The sequence below is a fragment of the Camarhynchus parvulus genome, chromosome 20, assembly GCF_901933205.1.
Source record: "Camarhynchus parvulus chromosome 20, STF_HiC, whole genome shotgun sequence".
NCBI lineage: Eukaryota > Metazoa > Chordata > Aves > Passeriformes > Thraupidae > Camarhynchus > Camarhynchus parvulus.
This window is the reverse complement of record NC_044590.1, coordinates 13,223,310-13,248,670: the sequence shown is the minus strand read 5'-3', so window position 1 is coordinate 13,248,670 and position 25,361 is coordinate 13,223,310. Positions and strand designations below refer to the sequence as shown.

Below are 25,361 nucleotides of genomic sequence, written 5' to 3'. Positions count from 1 at the left end.
ATCCCAGCAAAGAGCTCAGGGGTGGGAACTGTCCCTTACACAAAAAACCCCATGTTTGTGCCCAGATCCAAGTTACCCCAGGACTGCCATGGGCTGATCCTGGCAAAACAGAGGTGATAATGAATAGGATTGTGCTGGAGGAAAGCTGCCTCCCCTCCTGCAGCCCCCTGTGGCTGCAGAGTGCTGTTCTCACCCCCTGAACACCTCCTGGAATACCTCACTCCTGGAAACTCCCATATGTAACACCTGCCCCAGGAGGGGGCACAGGGCAGGTAGAAAAGGCCCTGGGGTATTTCTGTGGCTCTGTGGAGCAGCAGCTGAGGCTGGGTTTTGGCAGCCCAGGGCAGCAGCTCACCTTGCTGCAGCCACCCCAGGCACTGCACTGCCCAATCAGCTCCTTCCCTGGGCAGGCCAAAACCCGAACTTTGGGGTGAGGGGGAGAAAATACAAACAAACCCAGACGCTGCTCTCCGTTGTAAATTTTTTTTTTAAAAATTTTTTTTAAATGATGGCTGTTGGAAGTTGCTCAAAGGTTTGGGCTGTCGCAGTCCCGGCGAGATGGCAGCGTACAGATGAGACCGAGGTGCCAGGTGGCCGTGGTGTGTCCCACCACACCTCTGGTGCACAGAGCAACGCGGAGTAGCGTGGGGCTGTCTGATCAGGAGCTCTGGTTTCCTTTGGTCCTTCGCACTCCTTCACTCACCATGAGACGTTAGCACGTTTTGTCACTACAGTTCAAAGTTTTGCATCTACGAGCTTCTCACTTACTTTGTAATATGTTGGTAATAGTTTATGTTTAAACACAATAAACAGCTTGGCTATGGAAATCAGTTATGAAGGACAAAATACAGTTTGAGACCACATGTTACTGCAGTCCTAGTGGGCTTCACCAGACGAATCTAAGTGTCTATTCTGCTTCACCAGAGCAATATTTGAGCACTAATTAGCAATCCAGAATGCTAACGATCTCTCTGCTGCTTTGTTCCTCATTGTAATTAGGAATACTTTTAGTGTGTTTGTTGTCCTTGGGGGTTTTTTTCAGAGCTGACATTACAAAGCTGTAATTTTCTATACTAAGTGGACATTCTGTGCATTGCACTTCATTGCACTCAATAAAATTCAGTTATAGGCAGGGGGTTTAGGTTAATCACCTGTTCCCCATGGTGAGCGGGCAAAGCAATTCCTGTGCTGACATGGATGGCACTTCTGTACAGTGCTGGGCTTCACCATTACACTGCACTGCAAAAGGCTCTTCCACTCATTCAACATGGTAAAAATATCAGCATCAACATGAAAATCAAAAGTTTGTGGCTAGGGCACAATGTCCTGAACCACTCACAACTGTAAGAGGGACAAGCAGAAGCTACTGTTGTAGGAAGAGATCTGTGGAAAGTCACTAGCTGAAAGTTAAGGTATTTTTCTTGCCTTTACCTGATTTTTATGGCTCTGTCAAACATGGTAAACTCATTCTACTGTGTGGCATGCTTCCTTTGGTCCTTGCCAAATATTTGCCTGTGAAGAAGTGGGCAAAACAAACCCCCAAATTCTGAAGGCATACAATGTTTGTAACATCTACAGGGGTTGGATTTAGTTTTATAAACAGGCCTAATTCTTACCGAACCTTGATTATTTCACCAAAATATAATGACAACCTCACTCCAAACAAACATTTCCATTCTCCTGAAACCCAACATACAAATTCCACAATCTAGTTACACATGCCACGGAACAACAACTCATCTTTTCCCAGCGTCTGAACGGGCAGAGTGCAGTCTGTCTATACTCATTCCCCGTATTTTAGTAACCATTGGTTCCCGGGTTCTTGCTGGTGGGAGCTTAAACCAACTTACATGACATTTAAATATTTCTTTCATGAGTGGCTCCCAAAACAAAAACCATGATTGGTTTGGTTTTTTTTTTTTTAAGACCCAATTACTTTGTCTTCAGATTGTCCCAGTCTAGGGCTTGATGTTGCCAGGTGTCTGGTTTGGTGCTTCTTGAGCTTCTGCTCCGCACTCCGGTACCTCTTTGAGTGCTTGGTGGTTCCTCGTGCACTGTGCTGAGTGGCAGCATTGATTAGTTATGAATGTACAAAACATCTGACCAGCAGGTATTGGAAAATCGTATCCAGGTAGATCCCTGGATTTTTTAATAAACTAAGAAGATTTTTTAGAATGATTCAGCATCAGAATGCCTTCTGCTTATGACACTGAAATTGTTCATAGATTTCATGATCTTAATTCATTTATGAGACAGCTATTAAAAAAATGGTTCTGTTCAGAGGTGGTTTAGCTACACTGGAGAATGCTGGGTTTAACAGGGAGCACTGGTGCAGGGAACTGAAGGAAGTTTCCCAGATCAGTTGAAACCTGTCTCGAAGACTCTGGTGCTGGCAGAGCGAGCCGGTGGATGGCACCGCGGCTGGCAGGTGACCAAAGCAGTACAAAGGAAAGAGGCTCCACACTGCAAGGCTGCCTGCCTGAATTTTTTCCAGTTTTCCTGCTTATTTCCATCCCAGGGTGTCCAAAACTTGTAGGTCACTGAAGTAGTTTTGTTTGGTAGGCTTTTCAATGCATTTTTTTCCACTTTTTTGTGTGTGTCCATAGTCCTCATCAGCTCAGTGAGTTGAAACGTGCAGCAGGCTGTGTCATACCCATTCCTGGACAGGTCTTTTGTAGTACACAACATTTTGCTGCACCTCTTTGTTTTTAAACTGGAAGATTGTGTATACCAGGACAAGGATACATAGAGACAGGATGCAGGGGATCACCACTGCGATGGCATTGACAGTGCTGGGCATGTCATTTATTGTCACCATGATATCCACGTCGTCGTGCGGGAGGCGCCGGTCCTTGCTCCGCTCAACTTCCTTCTGGTTACAGCCCATCCAGTCCTTGAGGATCGACCTGGGGTAGCCTGGCTCCACACTCAGCCTCTGGTTATCGAACTTCCAGTACTCCTTCCCTTTGTAAAAGTAGGTGTAAACTAGGAGACAAAACAGAGAATATTTCTCACTATTTCCCGTTGGTGAGCTGTGCCTGTGGGAGGACATTAAGGGAGCCTGAAGACGGACACTACCTAAGTCAATAAAACACATTTATCCAGAACATTCCCAAGCCATTGGAAAGTGAAGGTGATTTTGGAGGTGGGATTTAAAGGAGAAGCTGTAACCCTAGCTAGCATGTTCAGCATTGCCCATGGAACACCATTCCCCTTGGCCAAGACAAGCTGGGAATTAAAAAAGAAAACCCTACTATCTTTAAAGGAAGGGTTCTGCAGTGAGGTACTTTTTAACTAAGGCATCTGTAAATGTGTGCTTATCATTGCTAAGTGATAAACATCATCTGCAAGGTGCCAGCATGTGCCTGGGTATGACAGTGTTTGGAAGAACACCCTGTTTCTGTGCATTCAGCCTGAGGGAGCAAATGCTGAGTAAGATGAATCCTTTTGCCACAGAATCCCGAAGATTTGGTCTGTGTTAAGGAGCAGTGTTGTTCTGCTGCTAATAAAAGGGTGATGCTTTATGCTACATGTTGTTTGAAGCACCCCCCTCTCCCCAGATGACCCATTTTCTAATGACTCTCAAGTTAGAAAAAAAGGGAACAGGAGAAGGGAGCTGTGGTGAAAGTGTTGGTCTCCTGCACTGTTCCCCAGCTTAGCTGACTCTCACTGCCATCCCTCCAGCCTAGCCCAGCCCTACAGTCCCTCCTCTCATACAACTCCAAATTTGAACACAGCCTCAATGGCACAAACCCCTTCTGTTGGCTCTTTCCCTTACTGGAGGAGGAAATCTTCAAATCAGAGAAAGAAATGTGTTGGAAGGAGCCTCTGGAGCTCCAAGCTCCTACTCAGAGCATAACTTCAAGACTGACTACTGACATCAGACAGGCTGGAGCCTTTAGCAGAGAGCCAGAGCTCACTACAGGTAGATTAGGAGGAAATATAAGTTCCAGCATCCCCAGAACCAGGACCCAGGAAAAGTAGGGTAGGGTCTGTTGTGGCAGAAAAAGTCCCATTCCCACAGAGCTGGATTGTCACAATGTGGTTTAGCAGCTGAGGAGGTGTGTGGGTTGGGATGAGGGTCAGGAAGAATCTCAGACTGCTGCTGCTTACAAAGCCCAGGTGACCCCAGGGCTTCTGAGACTTGATTCCTGGATCAGAAAATACTCAGAACACTCCCCATCCAACCGCCCAGCTCCCAGCACAGACCAGCTCTTCCCGATCTAACAGGTGCAATGCCTGCAGACACATACAGCCTTCCTTGCTGATGAAAGCCCCCTGAGGAGCCTGAGGGATTCCTCTCCACACGGTGATGGGCTTGGGGTAGCCTGGGTCCGTTGCTCTCTTGTCCTCGTTGTACCTCCAGTACCTGTCCCCTTTGAAGAAGTAGGTTTTGCCCACGGGCTCCCAGCGCAGCGCGGTGTCGATGCCCTCCCGGGGCAGGCAGCTCCCCAGCTCCACCAGGCTGTGAGGGTAGCCTGGCTCTGCCGTCACCTCCTTAAAAACCCAGTACTTATCTCCTAGAGGTGAGTGGGGACACAACAACAAACACATTGGCCTGTTAGGAGTCAGATCGATATGAACCTAAACCAACCAGTGGACTGCAGCATCTTGAGGGCTTCCAGGCTTAACTGCAATCTGTGAAAAAGCTGCTCCTCTACTTCATTTTGAATCTGGAACCTCATTTCATCTGCTGCTTCTCAGCTCTTGTGTTGGGAGAGCTGTTGAATGGCCCTTCCCCATTTACGTTCTCATGCCAGTCATGATTTCAGACTTGTCTCGTCCCCTGTCTGCCATCCTTTGCTCAGGCTGAGGTGTTGATCAGCCCAAGCTTTTCAGACATTTCTGCCGCCTTTCCCTGAGCCTCTCAAGTTTTAGTACAGTTTAGAAAGGTGAGGTACTGGAGCTGCAGACACGAATGCAGAAGCCCAGGTACTGTGGTTTTGTACCAGCCATGCTTTCCAGCCACCCTTCCTTGCTCACCACTTGCTCTCAAGTTACAGGATCCTGTTCAGGCACTGCCACCATACAAGGAGCTAAAGTGGGCCCCAGCACAAGGTTGGTCATTTTGTCTCTTTAGGAGACAATTGTCCAGAAATGAGGTTTGGGAGTGCCCTGCACCTGGAGAGGGCTCAATGCCCTGGCAAAAGGTGTTCAAGGAGATAAGCAGGGCACTGGCACTCGCTGGGAAATAGGAGCTGTTTCTTGTCACATGAAAGCCAACTTCCCCTAATTGATATTAACTCTAAACAGAGAATGTCCTGGCAAGGCCAGCCCACACTGAACTGTATTTTAAGGATCAGTGGCTGCTTGAAGTGCCCCCTCGGAGAAGGGCAAGGGTGCAGCGTACCTGCTTTCCCCATTTTCATGCCACAGAAGCAGCCTGAGCTGAGGCAGGAGTGTCTGGCTCGTGCTGAGCTGTACTGTACCTTTGAAGAAAACGAATTTGCCATCAGAGCGCTCATAGGCTGCGTCGATCTTGGCAGGGAGGCCCTTCCAGAACTGCTCAATCTGCATGGGGTACCCCTCCTGCACGCGGTTGTTGCGCAGACGCCAGAACCAGCGATCCTGAGGAAACCAGAAGCCTCTTGAGACTGAGCACTCTTGTCTTGCAGTCAGACCCGGCTGGGTCCAGCATCCAGCTCTGCTAATCCTTGCCTAGACCCCACAACCATTACAGACACAAGTCCTGCTGCAGGTGACAGCTCCAGCCCAGCCCAACACTGTCTCCAGTGTGGGAAATGCTGTGGGGGGAAGATGGCAGCAAAAAGGGGGAGATGTTGATTGATGGGGCTGTGTGAAAAGGGTGGAAAGAAGGAGAGGGGAAGGGAGCAAGGGGGAAGCGGGTCCACAGCTGTAAGCATTGTGACCTCTCCATGTCTTGTCACTGAGGTGTCATGCTTGTCCTGGTTCAGCTGAAGCTTAGCTCCTGGAGCCCAGGAGAGCCAGGCAGCCTGAATATCACCTGGTGACTGTGTGAAACACACAAGGCTTAAGGGCACAAAGGAAGTATGAAATATCCCTTTAGATATTCTATCATTACTTAAAGCTGCAGGGGATGCTCAGGGATGAGCATGAGCAGGACAGAACCTTTGACACTTCTCCGAGATACCATCCCAACCTTCAACTCGTTTCATTTCAGGAATCTTCTGCAGCTGATGTGGTTTGTCCATTTAATAACCTTCAATATGTCCCTTTCCATACTTCACACCCACTGGGTAGAGATAAAACTGCTGGTATTTTGGGAATGGGATCACGGATGTCCATATTCTGTTGGTACTCTAATGGGTTATTGAGCAAGGGCTGTAGTTTACAAGAAAGGTTGACTCCAACTCCCCAGGTAGTTGCTGGGGAGTGGAACTGAGTGCTCCCGGAGCCCCAGTTCCACGCATGTCACCTCTGAGACAATGAGGCTGCTCCCAGAGAAGCTGTGGCTGCCTCATCCCTGAAAGTGTTTCAGGCCAGCTTGGACAGGGCTTGATCTAGTGGAAGGTGTCCCTGTCCATGGCAGGGGGTGAGACAAGGTGATCTTTAAGGTCCCTCCCAACCCAACCCACTCTAATGGTTACCCATGGTACTGGTATTGCTTCCTGGCTTTACAGGGGGCTCCTCTCAGGCTTGGTGGCATCTGCATTCTCTGCCAATGCACCCAGTTGACATTTTGGAGCACAGGATGCCTGGGCATTCTATAAATCCCATCAGGCATTGTTTCCAAATATTACAGAACCAATCTGCTCACATTTCCTTCCAATATTTCTCAGTCATCACCCTCAGGGGAACAGAGCTATGTTCACAGACATTTCAAATCTCACTACCAAATACTTCTATTAACCTTTTCCAGCAATAAAATGAAGGGAAGACTCATGGGTAAGTGGGAATTCTCAGTACCTTGAAAACAAACATTTCTCCTCTAAAGAGAGCCACAGTGTTAAAGTTGCCATCACAGATGTTTGGTTTGGAGCCAGGGAGGGCTGGCCTGTCACCCAGGGGAGGACTGGGGGGTCGTGGCTGCCGCTCGTGTTTTCTTTCTGAAGTGGAGTGAATTCTGCGAACAGGAAGAGTTGGTAAAGGCCTGGTTGGCTCCAGGGGCTCTATAGGAGGACCTAGAAGTGAAAAGGAATATATTTAGCAAAGTGGATAAGCTTGTTTTTTCTGTAAGCTTTAAAAGGCTCCAGGCTGGATGGACAGCACTGCCAGGGTACCCCTGATGCAGAGCTCATTCCCTAGAAATGGGGAGCAGAACAAGATGCATCCACATGTGAAAACTATCCCAAAGCAGACCAGTGATAAGAACTGAAGAAGAGCCAGAATGTTTTTGTAGGTCTTCCCAAGGAGGCTGGAGCTAAAAGGAAGAAAGAGCCACACCAGTCATGTTCCCAGCTGAAATGAAAGGTGGTAACCCTTGAATAGAACTGCTTAGTAGACCATAAAAAAAGGCAACAAAAAACCGTAAAAACCAAAGTAAAACTAGAAAAAAAAAGAGGGTGTGAAAACCAATGCTACATTGTAAGGAGAACTGCAGGGAGCACTTCATTACACAGCAGTGACCAACCTGTGCTGTCCCTGGTGAGCAGCTGTGACAAGGGACCTTACCCACTCAACTGACGACCTCCCAGCACAGCTCTCCCTTTCCATCCTTCCCAAACTCAGCTCTGGGATCTGACAAGGCCAGAGAAATAAAAATACAAGTGAGCTAGACTGGAGCAGATGTCTTAAACAGCCTCTTGCCATAGGATGTTTTCATCAACTGTTAGTGGTAAATCTGGACCAAATCTCACTCAGAGTCACATTTCTTGTTGCTTCTCAGAGAAGGCCATGAGTTAAGATGGCAATAAACAGAAGGCCACTAGAGCAAGGGATTTTAGTGGGCTTGAGATGTGAAGATGGTTTATTTGCAAGGATCACAGTTTCAATTTCCTTCTGAGCCTGTAGGACAAACCCCCCCCATGGAGGCTGCTGCCATGGGTGCTGTTTCAGTGTCACACACTGGGGCCAAGGAGCTGCACCCCAGCTGGAGGTGAACACTGGCCCTGGACAAGGCTCATCCTCACAGCATGGAAGAGTCACAGCACCTGCAACCCAGGCCACCAATGTAAAGGTTTTAATTAGCCCTAAAATGCCACTGAAGAACTGGCATGGCAGAAGCAGTTGTACACACCATGGTCAGGATGATGCCAAGCAGCAAAGATTTAGATGAACCAGGGATTTGCTTTAAGGAAAACGTTTGCTAGATCAGTGGAGAGAGATCTCAAGTCAGGCCCAACAAGGGAAGCTGGCCCTGTGTGTACTCGCTGCTGGCCATGGCCAAACCAGCCCTGGCAAGGCTTCCCACACATGCTGCAGGTGGTCTGCAACCTGCTTGGATGCAGACTTTGTCATTTCACTTCAAATATTCCTCTTACTGTCCTTCTCTGCTAGCCACGGATGTTTCCTTGCTACCTTTCACTCATTTTTGTTTTTATAACCTAGGCCTTCTAATTTATTCTGATTGAAGATTTGTCTCTCTAGACTGCCTTTTCATTTTTAGCTGCTGCCTCCACTTAGTCCCTGAGTGTGGCTTAGGGTGGGAGGTGATCCTTCAGCTGTGCACATGTGAAGAGCAGGGGAGTACACTGAAAACATGGAAATCCTCAGGCCCAAGTGCTACTCAGGCAGAATTGTGGTACAGCTATGGGGATGGGAAACAGAAGCACAGCCTGTCCTTTGGTGGAGAGAGTGCTCCCTCATAAGGGAGGCACTGCAGAGTCCAACCTGGCACAAAAGCAGAATGAGCAGACTCCATCCATCAGGAAAGGCCACTGGTCATTCCTATTTCCAGACTCCATCACAGTTACCTGCCTCCAAAACAGCTCAAGGCAGGATGGAACAGATTCACCATGAGTGTGTGAACAAAGTTACTTAAGATGTGCTGGCACTGTGGTAATTAATGCAGAGACTGATCACATCCACCAGCCTGAGCAGGCAGCAGAGCACACAAACCACATCCCCTGCCACTACATTTCTGAGCAGCTTCAAAGAATCAGACAGAGGAAAAGTATCTAATTAGAAAAATCTAAGGGAGAGAGGTTATTGCATGGGACTGCAAATGGGCCTGAACACAGTCACCTAGTTCTCATGTGTGATCCCAGCAGCTGAGCCAAGTCCATCCCTGGGACTGATCCTGCAGCCACTTCCCCAGGGGAAGCAGGTAAGAAATCTCCTGGAGCTGGAAATCTCCATTCTGGAGGGAAGCAGCTTGCTGGGACTCTACAGACCCTGTGTGGAGAAGAAGAGTTTCTTCCTCTCTATCAGAAGCAAGGCAAAGAATGTCAGAAAGCTTTTGAGTCCCAGCAGATCACCTTCAGAGTGTGACTTCCACCACTGGCACTTAGCCTCCTCCCTTCATGCTTCCTCTGTCGCAGCCCGTCTGAATACCAAGGTGACCTGTGAAGATAACACAGAGAGAGGAGGCATTTAGGAGCCACTGTGTCAATAGTTGAGGACAAAATATAATTGTACTGTCCTCCTGGCTATTGACAGAGTGTTCCCTCAGCTGCACAGCACCTGCTGGAGGCTCAGCACCTGCCTGGCTCAGCCAGCCCCAGGCAGCAGCTCCCCAAGCCTGCCAGCACAGAGGAGGCTTTGGGTCAGCTCAAGGGAGAGAACCACTTGCAAACAAAGGCCTGTCCTTATCTTAAACTTCACTCTGAGAAGAAAACTCTCCTCCAAACTACTGTTATGGTTTGAATAACTCAAGGGAGGTTTTGGTTTGAAAAAGCAGAGCTGCCAGTGTGCTTCTGCAGCTGTCCAGGGACACAGGCAAGGCTCCTCAGCCTATGATCCAAGGGAGCCAGGGAGAGCAAGAGAAACCACCTGGAGCTGCTCTGCAGGCTCCAGGGCAGTGCAGAGAGGCCCCTGCTCACACTACATGATGTAGCTGCCAACGAGCTACCTCAGGGGCCAGAGATTGTCCACAGAACTCCAAGTGCAGGAAGGACTCCTTGTTACTTGACAAACTCACCCACAGAGCACTTTGCACTTCTGGGTTCAGCCCTGAAGGCTGAGTTAAGATGAAGTGAGTGAAGGTGTCCCAGTTAGCCTGGGACCTAGCCACAGTGCAGAACAAGCCCCAGCACCCACAGAACAAGGGGTGGACAGTCAAGGCCCCCATGACCATCACTGGGTGGCAGGAAGGGTTTCTCAAGCCCTTCTCACACAGACATTCTCCTCTGAATGACAGCTGCCACCCAGGTGACAAAGCATTCACCTGGGAGACAAGAGTCCAGAGCAGACATCCTTGCTCCAAGCCAAAGGAATGCTCTCCTGGGCTCTGGAACGAGGTGATTCACCTTCACTTGGGTTCTCTGCTTTGGGTGCCAGAAAACTGGGTCAGAAATTCCCAGGCTTAGGCAGGCAAATGATGAGAGGTTAGGGCTCTGCAAGATGCTCCAGTTTCCTTCTGGAAAAACTTTCAGAAGCCTGACATCTGCTCCACAGAAAAACAGAACATTTTTCTATACACAGAAGAATCTGTAGGATGAGAAAAGTATTTTCTGCCCAGCCATAATACACACCAGTGTTTTTCCATCTGAGAAACCTCCCAAGAGAGATGGGCTCCCTCTCAGCCTCCCCTTTGGCAGAGTCATCCAGGTGGAGCCCAGGGAGAGCACTGGGAACCAGGCAGTTGCTCCCTGTGCTTCAGAGGAGTGGGAATGAAGATCTGGCACTCAGCAGGTGAGGGAGGCTCTGTGGATGCACCAGAGGTGGAGTCTGGTGTTTCCTGCTGGGTCCAACAGAGTCTGTGGACAGGAGGAAAGGTGCAAATGAAGTGATGCAACATAGGGTGTCTGGTATCTCTGCAATGTGCCAGAGATGTGGCACCAGGGCACACCCTCCAGATTCCTGACTGCCAAGCATTTTCCTTCTTCTCTCCTCCTACGAGCACAGGAGATGGGGCATGGATCCACAAGTCCCAAATCCTGCAGCTTCTACAGATGAGGTCTTGGATGTTACTCTGTTTCCTCCCCATGTCCAAGAGGACATTTCCAGAGAACATTCCAGGTCCCACACGACAGCAAAGCTTGCTCTGATGGTCACAGTGCAGTGTCACCACATGGAAATTCTCCACCAGGTCCTTCTGCTGTTCCCTCACAAGCCATCTCACACATGGGCGCAGCTTAAAGTGCCCTGGGATGGTCACAAGGGTCTGTAGGTTACAAGAGTCTCTATGGCTGCCACTGGAAGAGGGGGGAGGTGATGGAAGTGCTGCACTGAGGGGGTGAGGCCAGCAGAAGGCCCTGGTTGCTCATGGACACTGCTGATCCCCTGTTCCTGGATGCCAGAGCTGCTGCTGTCCAGTTCCTCAGCAGGGCCTGCAGCGGTTTCATGTCCCCTCTGGACCTCAGCCCCCAGGGGTGCAGCATGTGCCATGACTGGGATCTCTTCTCTTGAAGATGTCTGAGGCTGGGAGTTCCTCAGTGAGGTTTGGGATATCCCAGATCTTTGAGGTTGTCCCCAGGGTGAATGACCTGGTCTACCTTTGAGTGATGAGGAGACCTCAGGCTTTGACAGGCCCTGGAAGGCTGGCCTGGCCACCCAGCCCCGTGCACAGGAGCTTTCCCTGTACCTCAGGTCAAGCCCTCAGACAGAGCCACGAGAGCCACTCCCATGGGAGGCTGCCTCATCACCCACTGCAGGATGTGAGGAATCATGGAATCACAGGATCATTCAGGCTGGAAAAGCCTTCTGAGATGATCAAGTCCAACCCTTAACCCAGCACTGCCAAGTCCACCACCAAACCGTGTCACCAAGTGCCACATCCACACATCTTTTGAATGGGATGTTGGCTCCACCACTGCCCTGGGCAGCTGTTCCCATGCCTGACCACCCTCCTAGTGAAGAAATTCTCCCCAATACCCAGCCTAAAACTCCCCTGACACAACTTGAGGCTGTTTCCTTTTGTCCTGTCAGGAACAAAAGGAGCCTGAGCCCCTCCTGTGAGGACAGGGCTGCAGAGTGACCAGCTCAGGCTCTGTGACACAGACACAGCTCTCCCCTCTCCACCTGCAGCCCTGGCTTCAACCCTAGCAAAGGTAAGAGGCAGCTCAGCAGGACATCCAGGGGACCTGCAAACTGGTGTCACTTCCAGCGTAATTCCCTCCTGGGCATGTCATTTGTGACACAGGCACATAAATACAGAGGGGGAAACCCTTCTGAAAAACACACATAAATGGGAATGTTGCTGACTGGTGTTACAGCTCTGTCACACAGGGAGCTGCTGGCCTTGCTCTCAGTAGCTCAAAATGGGAGTAACATTTCAAACACTGACCTTATACTTATCAGCATGAAGCACAAACAAGCGTTCACATCACCGACTGTCTCTGAGGGTGAGTTTTGAAATAAATTCAGCAGAAAATAAATTAAAAATTCAACAAGTCATTATATGACAGATCTGGACATGTTTCTTTTCTAGTGGATAAACACAGACACAATATAAACCACATTTGAAATGCATCATTCTCAAAAGGCAACAAAATGGACTTCAGTTTTAGTAGAGCTTCTGTTCTTTGTTCTAGCAACTTCAGTGGAATTAAAAATTGGAAGTTTTGATTATAACTATTTTTTAAAAAGGACCCTACAGGCAAGACAGTGGCTCTGTGTCTGACTTTGCAGAGTAGGTTACTAAATAATACATATTGAGCACTTGCTGCTGCACTGTAGAGAATGCCAAAGCAGCAGGAAAGCAGGAGATTTTGGTTTTTGGAGAGGTTCTCTGGTAGATGGGCTTTTGGTACTCCCAAGGCACAACAAAGCAGAGTGGCACTGTGGAAATAAAATACATTAGTTGAATGTTCCTGCTAAAGCTACAAAAAGGATATTTCAGCAGGCCCTTCTCAGTTTTGAGATCAGATGAAGGGTTCTGTTCTTTCACCATTAGTTCCAGGGAGAAACATCACATTTTCCAAAATTTCTTTGTGAACCATAAGTGGAAAACCTAATTTTAAATTCAACTTTGATTTTTGGACAGTAACTCTGTACCAAGGGCTGAAATCTCTACCTGGGGAAGGAAAGCTCCTGCTGCAGAAGTTGCTCCTTCTTCTCCCCCCAGGATGAGTTATCTCTACAACCCCTAACACCACCCCCAGCCCATTCCAGCTCAAGGGCCTCAGAGCCCATTCTGGGGAGTGCTGGTCCCAGCTCAGCCCCTGCTGATCTTGGTTTGAATCCCAAAAGTGAAGCAGGAAGGCTGTCAGCTCCTTATCTGCTCCCTTTCCAAAAACATGTCTGAAAACAGAGAAACCAGTCATTTTTTCTTGATTGTACTTCCACTGTCTGCAATAAATTACAGTTTTTTTCTTTCTGATTAATCAAAGTTCACAGGAACTCAATCAACATTTCAAAATAGAAACAGCATAATGGCATTTTGACAGCTTTCAAAAATTAACACTTAGATCTATTACTTAATGAAAGTTTAACACTGACTACCCCAGCACTTTATTTCAAAACCCTCCAGAGTCTCTGCTATCCTGAGCACCAGAACATGTAACTGTGTTAAGCTGTGTTAAAGTATTCATAATTAAACAATACCACAGGACAATTAACATGCAACTTCACCTGGTAATGATCAAGAAGAAGATGCAGCAATGAGATGAGACAGTTCCCCTGGGTGTATTTTAAGCCATCTTATTTTAGATGTTGGACCTTACTCGGATATGTGCCTCACACTGAGGCTGGACTGCTCTCTACAAATGCCTGGTTTTCCCCACTGCCCTCACAAGTCAGAGAAATTAGCTCAGAAAAAGACTTTTCCAGGCATCTGCACTTAAACAATGAATCTCAATCCAGTCACAAAAAACAAACACCAAATCTGACTCAAACAGCTGAGATGCAATTTAGATGTCTAAAGTCTTGCTACACTGCTTTAGAGTCTCACAGGTCTTGCCACACATTTTATTAGCAGCAATTTCAAATTCACTGGCAGACCATGGATGGAAACATTGAGTGTCAGGCCTGCCACCAACCTCTGCAGCAAGCCCTGAGAAACACCAGCTTTCCCAGTGACCACCATCTGACAAGTATTTTTTTCACCTTTAATTCATACCATATCTGCCCTGTTGCCCCTGGGAGCTGATGTTTGACTCCAACTGCACAGTTACACAGCACAGCTGCTCTGTGCTGCATTTATTAGGTGACCTCTCTGTCAAACTTGTACTTTCCACAAAGAATGAAACCAGGGATGTTTGGTGAAACCTATTTATCACAGGTTGCCACAGACTGTGGCCATCAGTCTCAGTCTCCCCTTGTGTTCCTAAAACCTGGATTTCTCTTTGCTCTCAGAGTCTCCTTCAGCCAACAATTCTGTGAATTCCTGTCCTCACACCCTGGTATCCATGATCCCATCACGTGGCACCACATCACATGCAGCCTCTAGGCTTTCTCCCATAATCTCTCTGCTCCTTTTCTATTTCCCTTGAGCCCAATATCTTTGTGGCACATGCTGTACAAAATGTTCAGCTGGAGATGAAAAGAAGCAAAGTGCTCCCTAAGCAGATCCAAACTTTCTTTCCCTTATCTTATAAATAATGAGAAAAAAAGAAGAGTAAAAATACTTTTTACCTTTCCTTGACGTTCCAGGCTCTTTGCATTCTTTTCCTTTATTTGCACTGGTTGTTCCTAATGGACAAACCTTGGGTACAGCAAACCCTCTGCAGTACTCCTTGATTTGGGGACACAGTGAGGGAGGGAGCAGCAGGGGGGATCACAGAGGTTTGGTTATCCTGACTTGTGCAGTCATCTGGCACTTAGTCCTGGATGAAGGGCTTTAAGCAGTCCCCCACTGGATGCAGGGCTTTAAGCAGTTCCCCTCTCAGCTCTGGCAGGAAATGCAGCCCCCATCTGCAGCACGCGGGGGCGAATGGTAAAACACTCCCTAGGCTCAAAGCTGGTGTAAGGAAAGAAGTAGGTAGGGTTGCTCACCATAGATTTTCTGAATCCCTTGGAGGTCGTCCTGGGGCAGTTTGAAGTTGTGTGTCTCCATGTACTGGTAGAAAGGAGCCATGATAGCACTGGGATCATTGGAGTGCTCCAGCCCCAGCGCGTGCCCCAGCTCGTGGACAGCAACCAGGAAAAGATCATTCCCTGCGGGGGGAAGGCACAGCCAGGTCAGCACCGCACAGCCACGGCCTCAGCCCATCCCAAGCCCCTCTTGCCCATAAAGCCAGAACGAAATGCTTTGCTCTCCTACTGCACAGCAGGTCACAGTGGCAGGGTCAGCTCCTGCAGATGGGTTTAGTCCCAAAAGCCTGCACAGCCTTTAGCCATTGTCAAAGAACGGGCCAGAGGCTGCCAGCCCCAGAGCAGGTAAAACAGGCAGTGCCTGCAGTGAAAGGATACTGACTGTAGACTCCTTTGTAGAGAATTTACAGAAAATGGCCACTCTGACACCCCTGGCTCCTTATCAGAGTGCTGCCAGGAGAGGTGAGAGCACGGACAGTCTGCTAATCAGTGGTGGGTGAGTGCTTTGTGCCCCTTCTGCGTCCTCTGGGGCCATTCTCTGATCAGCTCTGGACCAACAAATGGTAGGGGAGGTCTGCAGAGGCCTGGCCAGGCAGGAGGAAGGACAGAGAAGACCAGGGTAACACTCACTGTCCCACATGGGCAGCCCCATCTCCTCCAGCAAAGGCTTTTACTCTGCTGGACCCCTGGCACTGCCATGCGTGCAGGAGCTGAGCACAGGCAGCTCCATCCTGCCCCATTCCCACACAGGGAAAAGGCTGGGTTGGATCCCAGTGGCAGGAGACAGAAGGAAGGAGGAAAGAAGGGTCAGGGACCCTTCCTGGCTGGAGGAAGAAGGGATGAGGAGCCCTGTCTGGGGCAGAAGGGATGAGGAGCCCTGTCTGGGGCAGAAGCTGGGAGCAGTGCCAAGTTGGGGTACCTTCAACTCTACAGGCACACATTCCTCTTCAGCTCCACGGGCCTGGGACCCTGATCCCTTCGATCTAGAGTGGTCCCTGGATGTCCTACTCCATAAGGGCACTGGAAAGTGGCCCAGGCAGTGCTATGTAGGGATGAAGACACAGCCAACAAGGACGGATGTAAGGGTCTCCTCACGGCAGTAAAATGTCTGAGCCCTCAGTTCTGCCTGAATTTGGGCTCCTCTGGTTTTGCGTTTTTATGGCAAGGCAGAAACCAAGAGCACTTGCAATCAGACATTTGCAATCAGTTGTCAGTGTCTCCAAAGAGCTTCCTCACACCTCCAGCTGAACAAAGCTCAGTTCTGTGCTGAGCTCTACCTGAGACAGGAGTTGCAACAGTGACTCACACAGAACCATCCCCACTTTTTAAACAGTTACTGCTTCACTGTTACCCATAAAAACATGACAAAGCAGTTTCAGGGGTCTGTGAGCCTCCTCAGCAGGGAGCTTTGCCAGCAGCTGAAGATACCTGAAATCAGTACCAAACAGTGCTCCCCAGCCACACATACCACCCCAAAATTGTTAAATGCTGTAAACATTTGAGTTGGATGGTGAAAGCATCTGAATATGCAAGATGTGTTAAAATATACAAATGCATTTCAAATAAATTTTCAAATACAATTGTCCAAAAACATATAAAGCCTAAAATTTAGCCACATATTTATGGAAAATTTTAGAATTTCTGTATTTGGGGAATTCAAATAAATACCTACTTAGTAATTTTTTCTCATCTGTTGCTGAAAACTCTGGTGTATGCAGAACAGGTTAATACAATGTCCAACAGCACAGTATAAAATCCATGAAGTAGTTTTATGGTAAAGTTTGGAGGACTGATCATTCTTCACAGGTTTTCAAAAACATTCAAGCTTAGAAGACGCACCCAGATTCCAAATGGGATTCAAAGAATCAATGTCCTTTTGCAAAATTGAATGGACTTAGTCTCCTATATCAGCTAAATGCCAATGAAAGCATAATTTTCACTGCTACCACAACTACTCACACGTGGAAGTCCACAGTAAAGGTCACTCAGTACAGAGCTGACCTCATGAGACTCTGCTCAGCACAGGCTCACGGTCTGTGCCCGTGCCCAGGGACATCTTCCCTCACCTTCCCTTGGTGGCATTTTCCTCCTTGCTAAAGTACCTGCAGTATTTGTGCTGCCAGCAGATGTAGAACTTGTCTCTGTGTAACTCTACATATAAATCCATGGAAGTGACTTGCCTCTCTGTGCTAATCCTTCACCAGGAGCATAAGATCAGACACTATCTTAAGTTAAATTAGTTTAAAATAGCTTTCAGTCATTTGTTTCTGCCCAAAGTAAATGCCAGCCCACTCTACAGGTGGAAAATGAATCCCACAGACTCAGAGGATGGTTGAGGCTGGAAGGCACCTCTGGAGATTGTCTGGTCCAATGCCCAGCTCAAGCAAGGTCAGGTAAAGCCAGTTGTCTGGTGTCTTGGTTTGGAAAGACAGGAGTCTGCTAAGGAAGGCAGGAGCCTCCCCTGAAATGGAGAATGTAAACCCTCCCCACCCCTCCGAATTGCTATAATTTTAAATTAAGGGGCTCTCAGGCAAAGATATAGGAGCAGGAAATAACAGTTCTTTAATAGGGAGAAAAAAAGAATAAAAGAATAAAATAAACAATGCAGTCCACTAGAACAACACTGACAGAGTCAGAACCCAACCTGACACCCTGTCGGCCAGGGTGTTGGTGGCAGTCCCATTGAAAATGTGGCTGCAGCCCTCTGAAGTATCAGGTGTGGTTCTGTTGGAGCAAGGGGAATCTGTAGAGAAGGATGTATTCTTCCTCTGAAGATCCAGTGGGGAAAGAGGCAGCTGCTGTTCCTCTGGGGAATCCCGTGGAGAAAAGCCATGCTGGTGTTCCAGAATCTCAGAGTATAACTGGGTAGCAATGCTTGGCTCCTCCCTCTGGGCGGAGCATCTCCCAATGGGATGTTACAGTTCTTATCAGTCATGCACTGATATTCAATAGTCTGTTATCAGCAGAGGTCCCCTCCCGAGGGAGGTGTGAATGTGGTCACTCAAAGAGAGAGATAAGGCAAACTGCCCACATGACAAGGTAATCTGCCATACAGATGGTAATGGAAAACATCTTGCATGCAACCTTCAACATCTGGTCAGGTTTGAGTGTCGAGTTTCTCATACTGGGGAGCCGTGCACAGGGCACTCCAGGTGTGCCAGGTGGAAAGGAAGGATCATCTCCTTGCTCATGGCTCATGTTCAACTTGCTGCCAACCAGGAGCCCCAGGTCCTCCTCTGCAAAGCTGCTTCCAGTCCCTGGGCCACCAACAGTCCAGGGGCAGGGCTGTGCATTCCTCACCTTCCCATGGCTCCTGTCAGGCTGTTCCTCCAGCCTCTCAAGGTCTCTGAACAACAGCATCACTTGGCAGTGTTATCAAACACTCCTCCAAATTTCCTGTCATCTTCTGTGGTATTTTCTGGGGTCCTCCATGGCAGGAAGGAAATGATGAATGACTCCATGTTCTTAGAAGGCTAATTTATTATTTTATGATATCATATTAAAGAATGCTATACTAAACCATACTAATGAATAGAGAGAGGATTCTTACAGAAGGCTTAACAAGATACTAATGAAAAACCTGTGACTCTCCAGCTGGACCATGATTGGTCATTAAGTCAAAACAATTCACATGTTGCATAAACAATCTCCAAACCACATTCCAAAGCAGCAAAACACAGGAGAAGCAAATGAGATAATATTGTTTTTCTTTTTCTCTGAGGCTTCTCAGCTTCCCAGGAGAAGAAATCTGGATGAAGGGATTTTTCAGAAAATATGACAGTGACAATCTTCAAACTCACTGAATGTGCACTCTGCTGCATCACTGATGTCATTTCATCAAGGTATTAGTCAGTACTGATCTCATGCAGCTCCTCTGACACAAATCCTGAACTTGTCCATCTCGTGGTTACTGCAGCCCAGGATGCAACTGATCTTCACACTACCCACATTTCTTCAGCTGTCAGGTCCAGCAGATCATCGTTGTTTGTTCTTTGATCACCAGTGAGATAACCAGCAGGAGTTCTGTGATGATCAGTCAGATGAAGGCTCACTCCTGAAGAAGTACCTCAACCACCACGGTGGTCAGGCCAGCCAGCTCTTCCCCTATGGAACAGATACACACCTTTTCCCAGCTATGCTTAGGAAATACTCGCTCCTGGAAAAACAGCTATGGAAAACAGCTGCTGCTGTGCAGTTTTAAACCACCATTCTGGCTGGCAGTTGTGTGTGAGGATGTCACAGAGCACAGAAAATGTTGGCTGGGAAGCTTTGTTGCAACTAGAAATAAGAAACTCAAAGAAATGAACTGCCCCAGTTCCAGCACAGCCACAGCAGCAGGTCAGCACTGAAGTGGAAAAGTTCTCCTCCTCCATGGCCAGGAGACCTGAACCAAAGCAGGGATAAACCCTGGGCAATGGCTGGAGCAGATGAAGTAGAGCTCAAGAGAATTCCTAGGAAGTGAACTGATCTCCACAGAAAGCAGGACAAGAAGCTCCTCTTAGTTCTCTCCAAGTGCCCTGATTCTCACTGCTATGGTTGCTTCTCATCTACTTTTGCTGCAAGGCAGCCATGGCAGAAGCACACACAGCTCCCTCTCCTTCTGCTCCCTGCCCTGGCCAAATACTTCTCACCTCTGTTTAATCCCCTCATATTTCTATTCTGGCCTCCTCCCAGACACATCTGTTGATCTTTTCCTTCCAGCATGCCCCTGTTACCTCCTTTCTCCATCCTGCTGCACACTCTAAGGGGGCCCCAGGTCTGAAACAATGACATCATTCTCAGAGAACAAGTGAAACAGCATTTCATGGGAGGAGGAGATGGGAGAAAGAAGTCTTAAGACCATTTCAGAAGCCCAGAGTTCTGAAAAATCCAGCTCTGGATTCATCATCCTGTTTTCTCTTGAAGGGTCACTCAATCAATAATATTGTTAAGCAACAAGTTCCCTTTCATTTGCTAATGGTAGCAAATCCCACAGCATGGAAGAGAACACATTGTTCCTTTTGAAAGGGTAGGCTAAGATTTGCTCTGAAAAGAAAATACTGAGGTATAAAACCACCAGTGTGGTTCTCTCCTTCCACAGACCTCAGCCTGGGGCTCTGAGGGCTCTCTGTGTTCTCACCCACTGCTGAGCTGGAGAAGTCTGGAAAGGAGCTTGTACCTCCCACATTGTTTCTGTTGGTTCTTGAACATGCTGGAAGGTCTCTGACCTCCCAGTTCTCCACATTTCTTATCCAAAAGCATTCCCCATAGTGTCCATCCTTTTGGAGAAAGAGTCAGATGGATGCTAGGCTAGCATCAGCCTAGCTTGATGCTTTGCCATGGAAACATGGTCAAGCAATGGGATACAGCTCCTTAATTTCCTGCTCAACCCACTCAAGTAACAAGAAAAACTTGCACTCAGAGTATCTCAGGACCTGGGTAAAACAGTAGGGTTAAGAAGGATCTGTACTTGGAGGAAACAGTCCCAAGAGGAATACAACAACTTTTGCTCATTTGCGCAATCTGTACAAAACAAACAGGTCTGGTCAGAGACCTGCCTGAGCTTCCTCCTTCCCAGTTCTCAGAAGGCAGCCAAAAGTCCACCAGTGAGCACCAGAAAGAGGATGACCCTGTAAAACTGGAGGGAGTAAGTTGGCTCATGGAATGAAATAGCTGACCTGCTATACTAAACACAAAGAAACACAGTTAATTTAGTTTTGAAGTTGCTGATGTGTTTTCCTTACCAGCACGTTATCATCACAGAAAATGACAACTGAGGACACACTTATAGCACTATAAAAGTATCCTGGGATGACACACAGGTGAATACACTGCTTACCTTACCTCCAGCTCAATGGCTCTATACAACTTGAAACATAGGTTTAATTTTCTTAATCAAAAACAATCTGTGTTCAGGATAAACCTCATTAGCTGGTGTGCTCCCACATGAGCTACCTTACTTTAGATAAACTGCAATATAATCCCACATTAAATCCAGATCTTTGGTGAAAGGCCTCTCAAATTGTTTGTAACACTCTACTTTTCCCTGCAGAATAAAGAAAGACATGGTTTTATTACAACAGAGAACACTGGAATCATAGATAAACTATTTATGTATGAACTTCCTGCAACTCTCAAACTCCACCCCTCCTGATTCTTTGATTTTAATCTTCCTCTGGAAAAATCATTCAATAGGTAACAGACACCTTGAGACAGCTTTCCTTTGTCAAGTTGCCAGCACATGCTTTCCTGTATAGTGTCATTCCTTTAAACTATGGAAATCCATACCAAAACACTTCATTTGGCCACGTAACCCACTGAAAAATTCCTGTAGGTTGCTCAAGCGCCTGTCAGCACACAGCAGCAGGTCACAGACTCCATTAGGGCAGTGCTATCAGTTCCTGCCATCAGTGTTGATCCCTCAGCACAGCTGTGCTCGTGGGTAGGCTCTGGAGAGCACACAGCACTGGGGACTGTAAATCCAGGACACAGCTTCTAAGACAACAGAAGTACAAATAATATTGCATATCTGATTAACAGCAGAAAAGAGACTGAATCTCTGCTCTTTGTCATGTTAGTTTTATACTTTATGAACTGTATCACTCTGCCAACAAATCTACATATTGCAGTGTACTCAGACACAAAAAGACATATGAGGGTTACATTGAAATTTTATTAAAGTAAGAATGATACTTAAGAAGTCAGATGATTGATTGTGTGTGACAATAGCATGCCTCAGGTAATTACAGAAGAGATGGTGTGAACTGAACATGCTTATGTTCCCTCCACCCCAACAGCCACGTAGAGACAACTGTTTCCCAAGCACAACTTAAAGAAGCTTTAGGGCTACTCTAAGCTATGCCTTGGTTCTTGCATCTTCAGACCTGGTAGGTCTGACCTGTCCAACAGAAGAACATGTGATTTGTCTGTGCTCCTCCATTCGCATCCACGACAGCTCTGCTCAAGGAAAGCTTTCCAATCTTCTGACCCTGAAGAAGGGGTGATACTGCTCTGTGGAATTCTGTGGAAAACAGCTTTTCTATCTAGAAAGGAAGAAAATACATGTTAAAAAGAAATACAGGTGTTCCTCTGTTCATAAGCAATTATTGTTACATGTTGCTTCTTAAGGAATTACTGAAAACTCTGAAAAGTGTCTGAACAGCTTCCCTGCAGAAAGAAGGAATGATCTGCAGCTTTAACAGCAATTGCACCACAGCCATATTAAACTGATCCCCACGAGACCAAGGGACTGCAGAAGGACAAGAACCACATCATGTTACCAACTTGAAAGGTAATTTACCTTTATTGCCCAAAAGGCAGTGTGCAAATCAGGGCTGGTAGCTGTGCTATACACCTTACTAATGGCGCAAGCTGTGCTTTATTTGACATGCACAGAGGGGACTATGAGGACAACCTCCTGTAGAAACTCAAGAGGAAAAATACAAACTAAAGGTCTGGAATGGTGAGACCAAAATTGACAGAGGGGGCAGCCAGGGGGAGGGGCAGTTGTGCCATTTCTGCTGCTCAGCAGCCTGACAGTCAGTGGAGCACAGTGTTCTGCTGAAAAATTAAACCCATCTTTCACAAATGTAGGTTGTAGTTCAATAAACAATTCAATATCAAAGAATTACAAATCCCAAAATGAAAACTCTTATTTGCCTATACCAGCAGAGAATTTGGTAGAACAGATGGTAAAGCAGTAAAGAAAAAAAAAAACCATAGAAACACAAAAAAATGTAGGTATGACCTTCATTCCATCAGTCTTGAAAACAAGTTATTGTTTGTATTTTGAAAGTATTTAAACACAGCAGAGTCTACTGACAGAATTCAGTGGAAACACTGGAAGGTAACTAAAAACCCCAGGCCTTGGCATAGGCAGTGTGGACAATCCAGTCTGTGACATTTGGAATCCTTTTTTGCCCATCAGGTTGAAATGATATTTAATTCCTGATGCTGGCAACAGAGCAAGTGTTGCTCTGGAAGCTGTAAGAGCAGCTCTGTGCCACAGCCAGGGCGTTCTCTAGAGCAGGAGACTTTCTGTCTTTGTCCTCCCCTAACACAGAAGTTCCTGACGGGGCTGTGAGACTGAGTAGGACTGAGACACAAGAGAGCTGGGACGGAAGAGAACCCCCCCCTCAGAGTCACATTCTTGGTGGATTTGGGTAGAGAAGGCAATACTAGTCAAACGGTCTTCAAACTGTGAGCTCTCCTTCAGAAACAGCAAAGAATAAAGTAATTTAAGCACCTCCCAAATTTGCTGCTTGCGTGTGATGTCAAAATCCAGAGTACTGGGTGTCATTTCCCCGCTGATGCTACAAGCTGCCAGTGATGACCTGCAAACTCTTTTCAAGAATTCCTCTATTTTTATTTTCTTTTCTTCCTGATGGCCTGTTGTTTTTCTCCTCTGCCCTTCAGCAAGTGGAATGCCACAACTTTATTACAGATACGGCTCCGTTTTGGCTCATTGCACATCATCAGTTTCTGCTTTACAAAAGGAAAGTGATAAAAAGAGAATTTTTGGCTCACCTTGATTCTTGTGACCTGTTTTTTTCACAGTTTTTTTTTCTTCTTCCTTTTTAAGGGAATGACACACCATTTTGGTCCTTACTGGCTCTTTCCTGTGAATCCCAGAGTATTTCATTCTCTGTGAAAAGAAGTAAAATACTTAATTTTGATTATACATAAATTAATAGGACTCCAAATACCTACATAACTATATTCATACTCTGTGTATTGAAAGACTAGTAACAAATGCAATGGGCTAACATTTTTCTTTAAAGAACACTGTGAACTTCAGGTATTGACAAGTACCATCAGGTGTATTTACAAGTACAGTGTTTTGAAAATTTGGAATTTGGAGGTGACCCTTATTAATGAATCTCAGCTGTAATCAATAACTAGCACTGCCAAGCTTTAAAATCCAGCCTGCATTGTGAAGCCACTGCCATGTTTGTAAAATCACAGCAAATACACCAAAAGAAAGCATTACTTACAGAGAAGCTGTCCAGGGGTGGAGAGGAGAATCTGAAGACAGAAATCTTCCCCATGTGCTGATGGGCTTCCTCTCTTCTCCTTCAGGTTGACAGGACAGGGGTGTAATCTCAAACTGCTGCTGATTTACGCTGTCTGATCTGATTTCTTTTTACTGTGGCTGGCTGGCTGGAAATCATGTGTCTATATCCTTGCTCAAATCTGTTCAACATTAGCACAGGATGTGAGAGAGCTCTGGCTTATGGGAAGGAGTCTCTCTCCAAGCAGCTACAGGATGAAACCAGTGTTAAATAGGTATGTCCTGGAGATTAAACACTGAACTGGTCTTCAATGAACAAAATACCAAGCAACAGCATGACCTGGTGATGTATCATCAAAAGGCCTGAGAGAATAAATTGAAATTTTAATACAATTTATGCCCCACTTGACTTCCAACGTGTACATGAAAGTCTTCCAGGTCTTCTGTGTTAAGGGACACGTGAGTAACTTCAAAGCAGCTCTGGTTTTTGCTCTGGAAAACGCTGATGCTCATTTTCAACAACAGTGTCAAAAGCCTGAAAAATAATGATGGATTCAAAATGCCATTTGTTAGAACAAAACTCTTTAGATGTGAACATGTTCTGCATCTGAGAAATCAAAGAAAGAAAACTAAAAATCTACTTAGTAGCCAAACAGCACAAAAATTACACATGTTCTCTGTTGTGAGTTACTCGTGGCATTCACACTCTGTAGATTGCCAACCTCAGTACCTCCGCAGAAAATGAAGATGAGAAAAAGTGGTAAAATAAGTAAGAAATGAGACAAAGGGAGGCAAGACGCAGAGGAAACAGGAATTAATCAAGGAGAAAAGACGGCCAAGTTCTGGCAATTTGCTGGGTGAAGGTACAGGGGTTAGGGTGCATTTTCTTTCTCAAGCAGGCACTGCACTTGCACAAGTCAGGTAAGTGGGGAAGCAAGCAGAGAGCAGAGAGTCAATCTAGGAAAATGCATGCTAATACAAATCTCAAACACAAAAAGAAAGCTACAGCTGGATACTCTGCATTCCTCTTAGTTCCCTCTCCCCACATAAAATATCACAACTGTAATCAAACAAAACAAATAGGATAAATCATGTTTGGCCAGCAGTGTTTCCAAAGTGATTGGTAACACCTGGAAGTCTTTGATAAAAAAGAATTGTATGACTAGAAGAAGCCAAACCTACTGATACATCCCCCCTTAATACCAGGGAATCTGTTGGATATTCTAGCATACATTCTATGTTTATAGGATTAGTCTAGTCAATGCTCCAGAAACCTTGTACATTCAGGCATGGAAAAAAAAAAAAAAAAAAAAGGAACAGTCAGAGGTGTTTCTTCAAAAGGATCAAGCAGCTGGCAAAAAATATTGCCAGCTACCTT

At 46.7% G+C, this 25,361-nt stretch overlaps 1 protein-coding gene across 1 annotated transcript in view; it reads right to left on the bottom strand.

The window, feature by feature from the left end:
* Positions 1-472: 472 nt before the first annotated feature.
* Positions 473-25,361, bottom strand: part of MMP24 (matrix metallopeptidase 24) — a 42,164-nt gene continuing 17,275 nt past the window's right edge. Inside the window, exons 5-9 of the mRNA XM_030963144.1 lie at positions 14,956-15,117; positions 6,889-7,103; positions 5,430-5,568; positions 4,254-4,520; positions 473-2,985 (exon numbers count right to left, since the gene is read on the bottom strand). Of these exons, the coding sequence (XP_030819004.1) occupies positions 2,648-2,985; positions 4,254-4,520; positions 5,430-5,568; positions 6,889-7,103; positions 14,956-15,117 (1,121 nt within the window). The 3' untranslated portion in view covers positions 473-2,647. The remainder of the gene's footprint in view (positions 2,986-4,253; positions 4,521-5,429; positions 5,569-6,888; positions 7,104-14,955; positions 15,118-25,361) is intronic.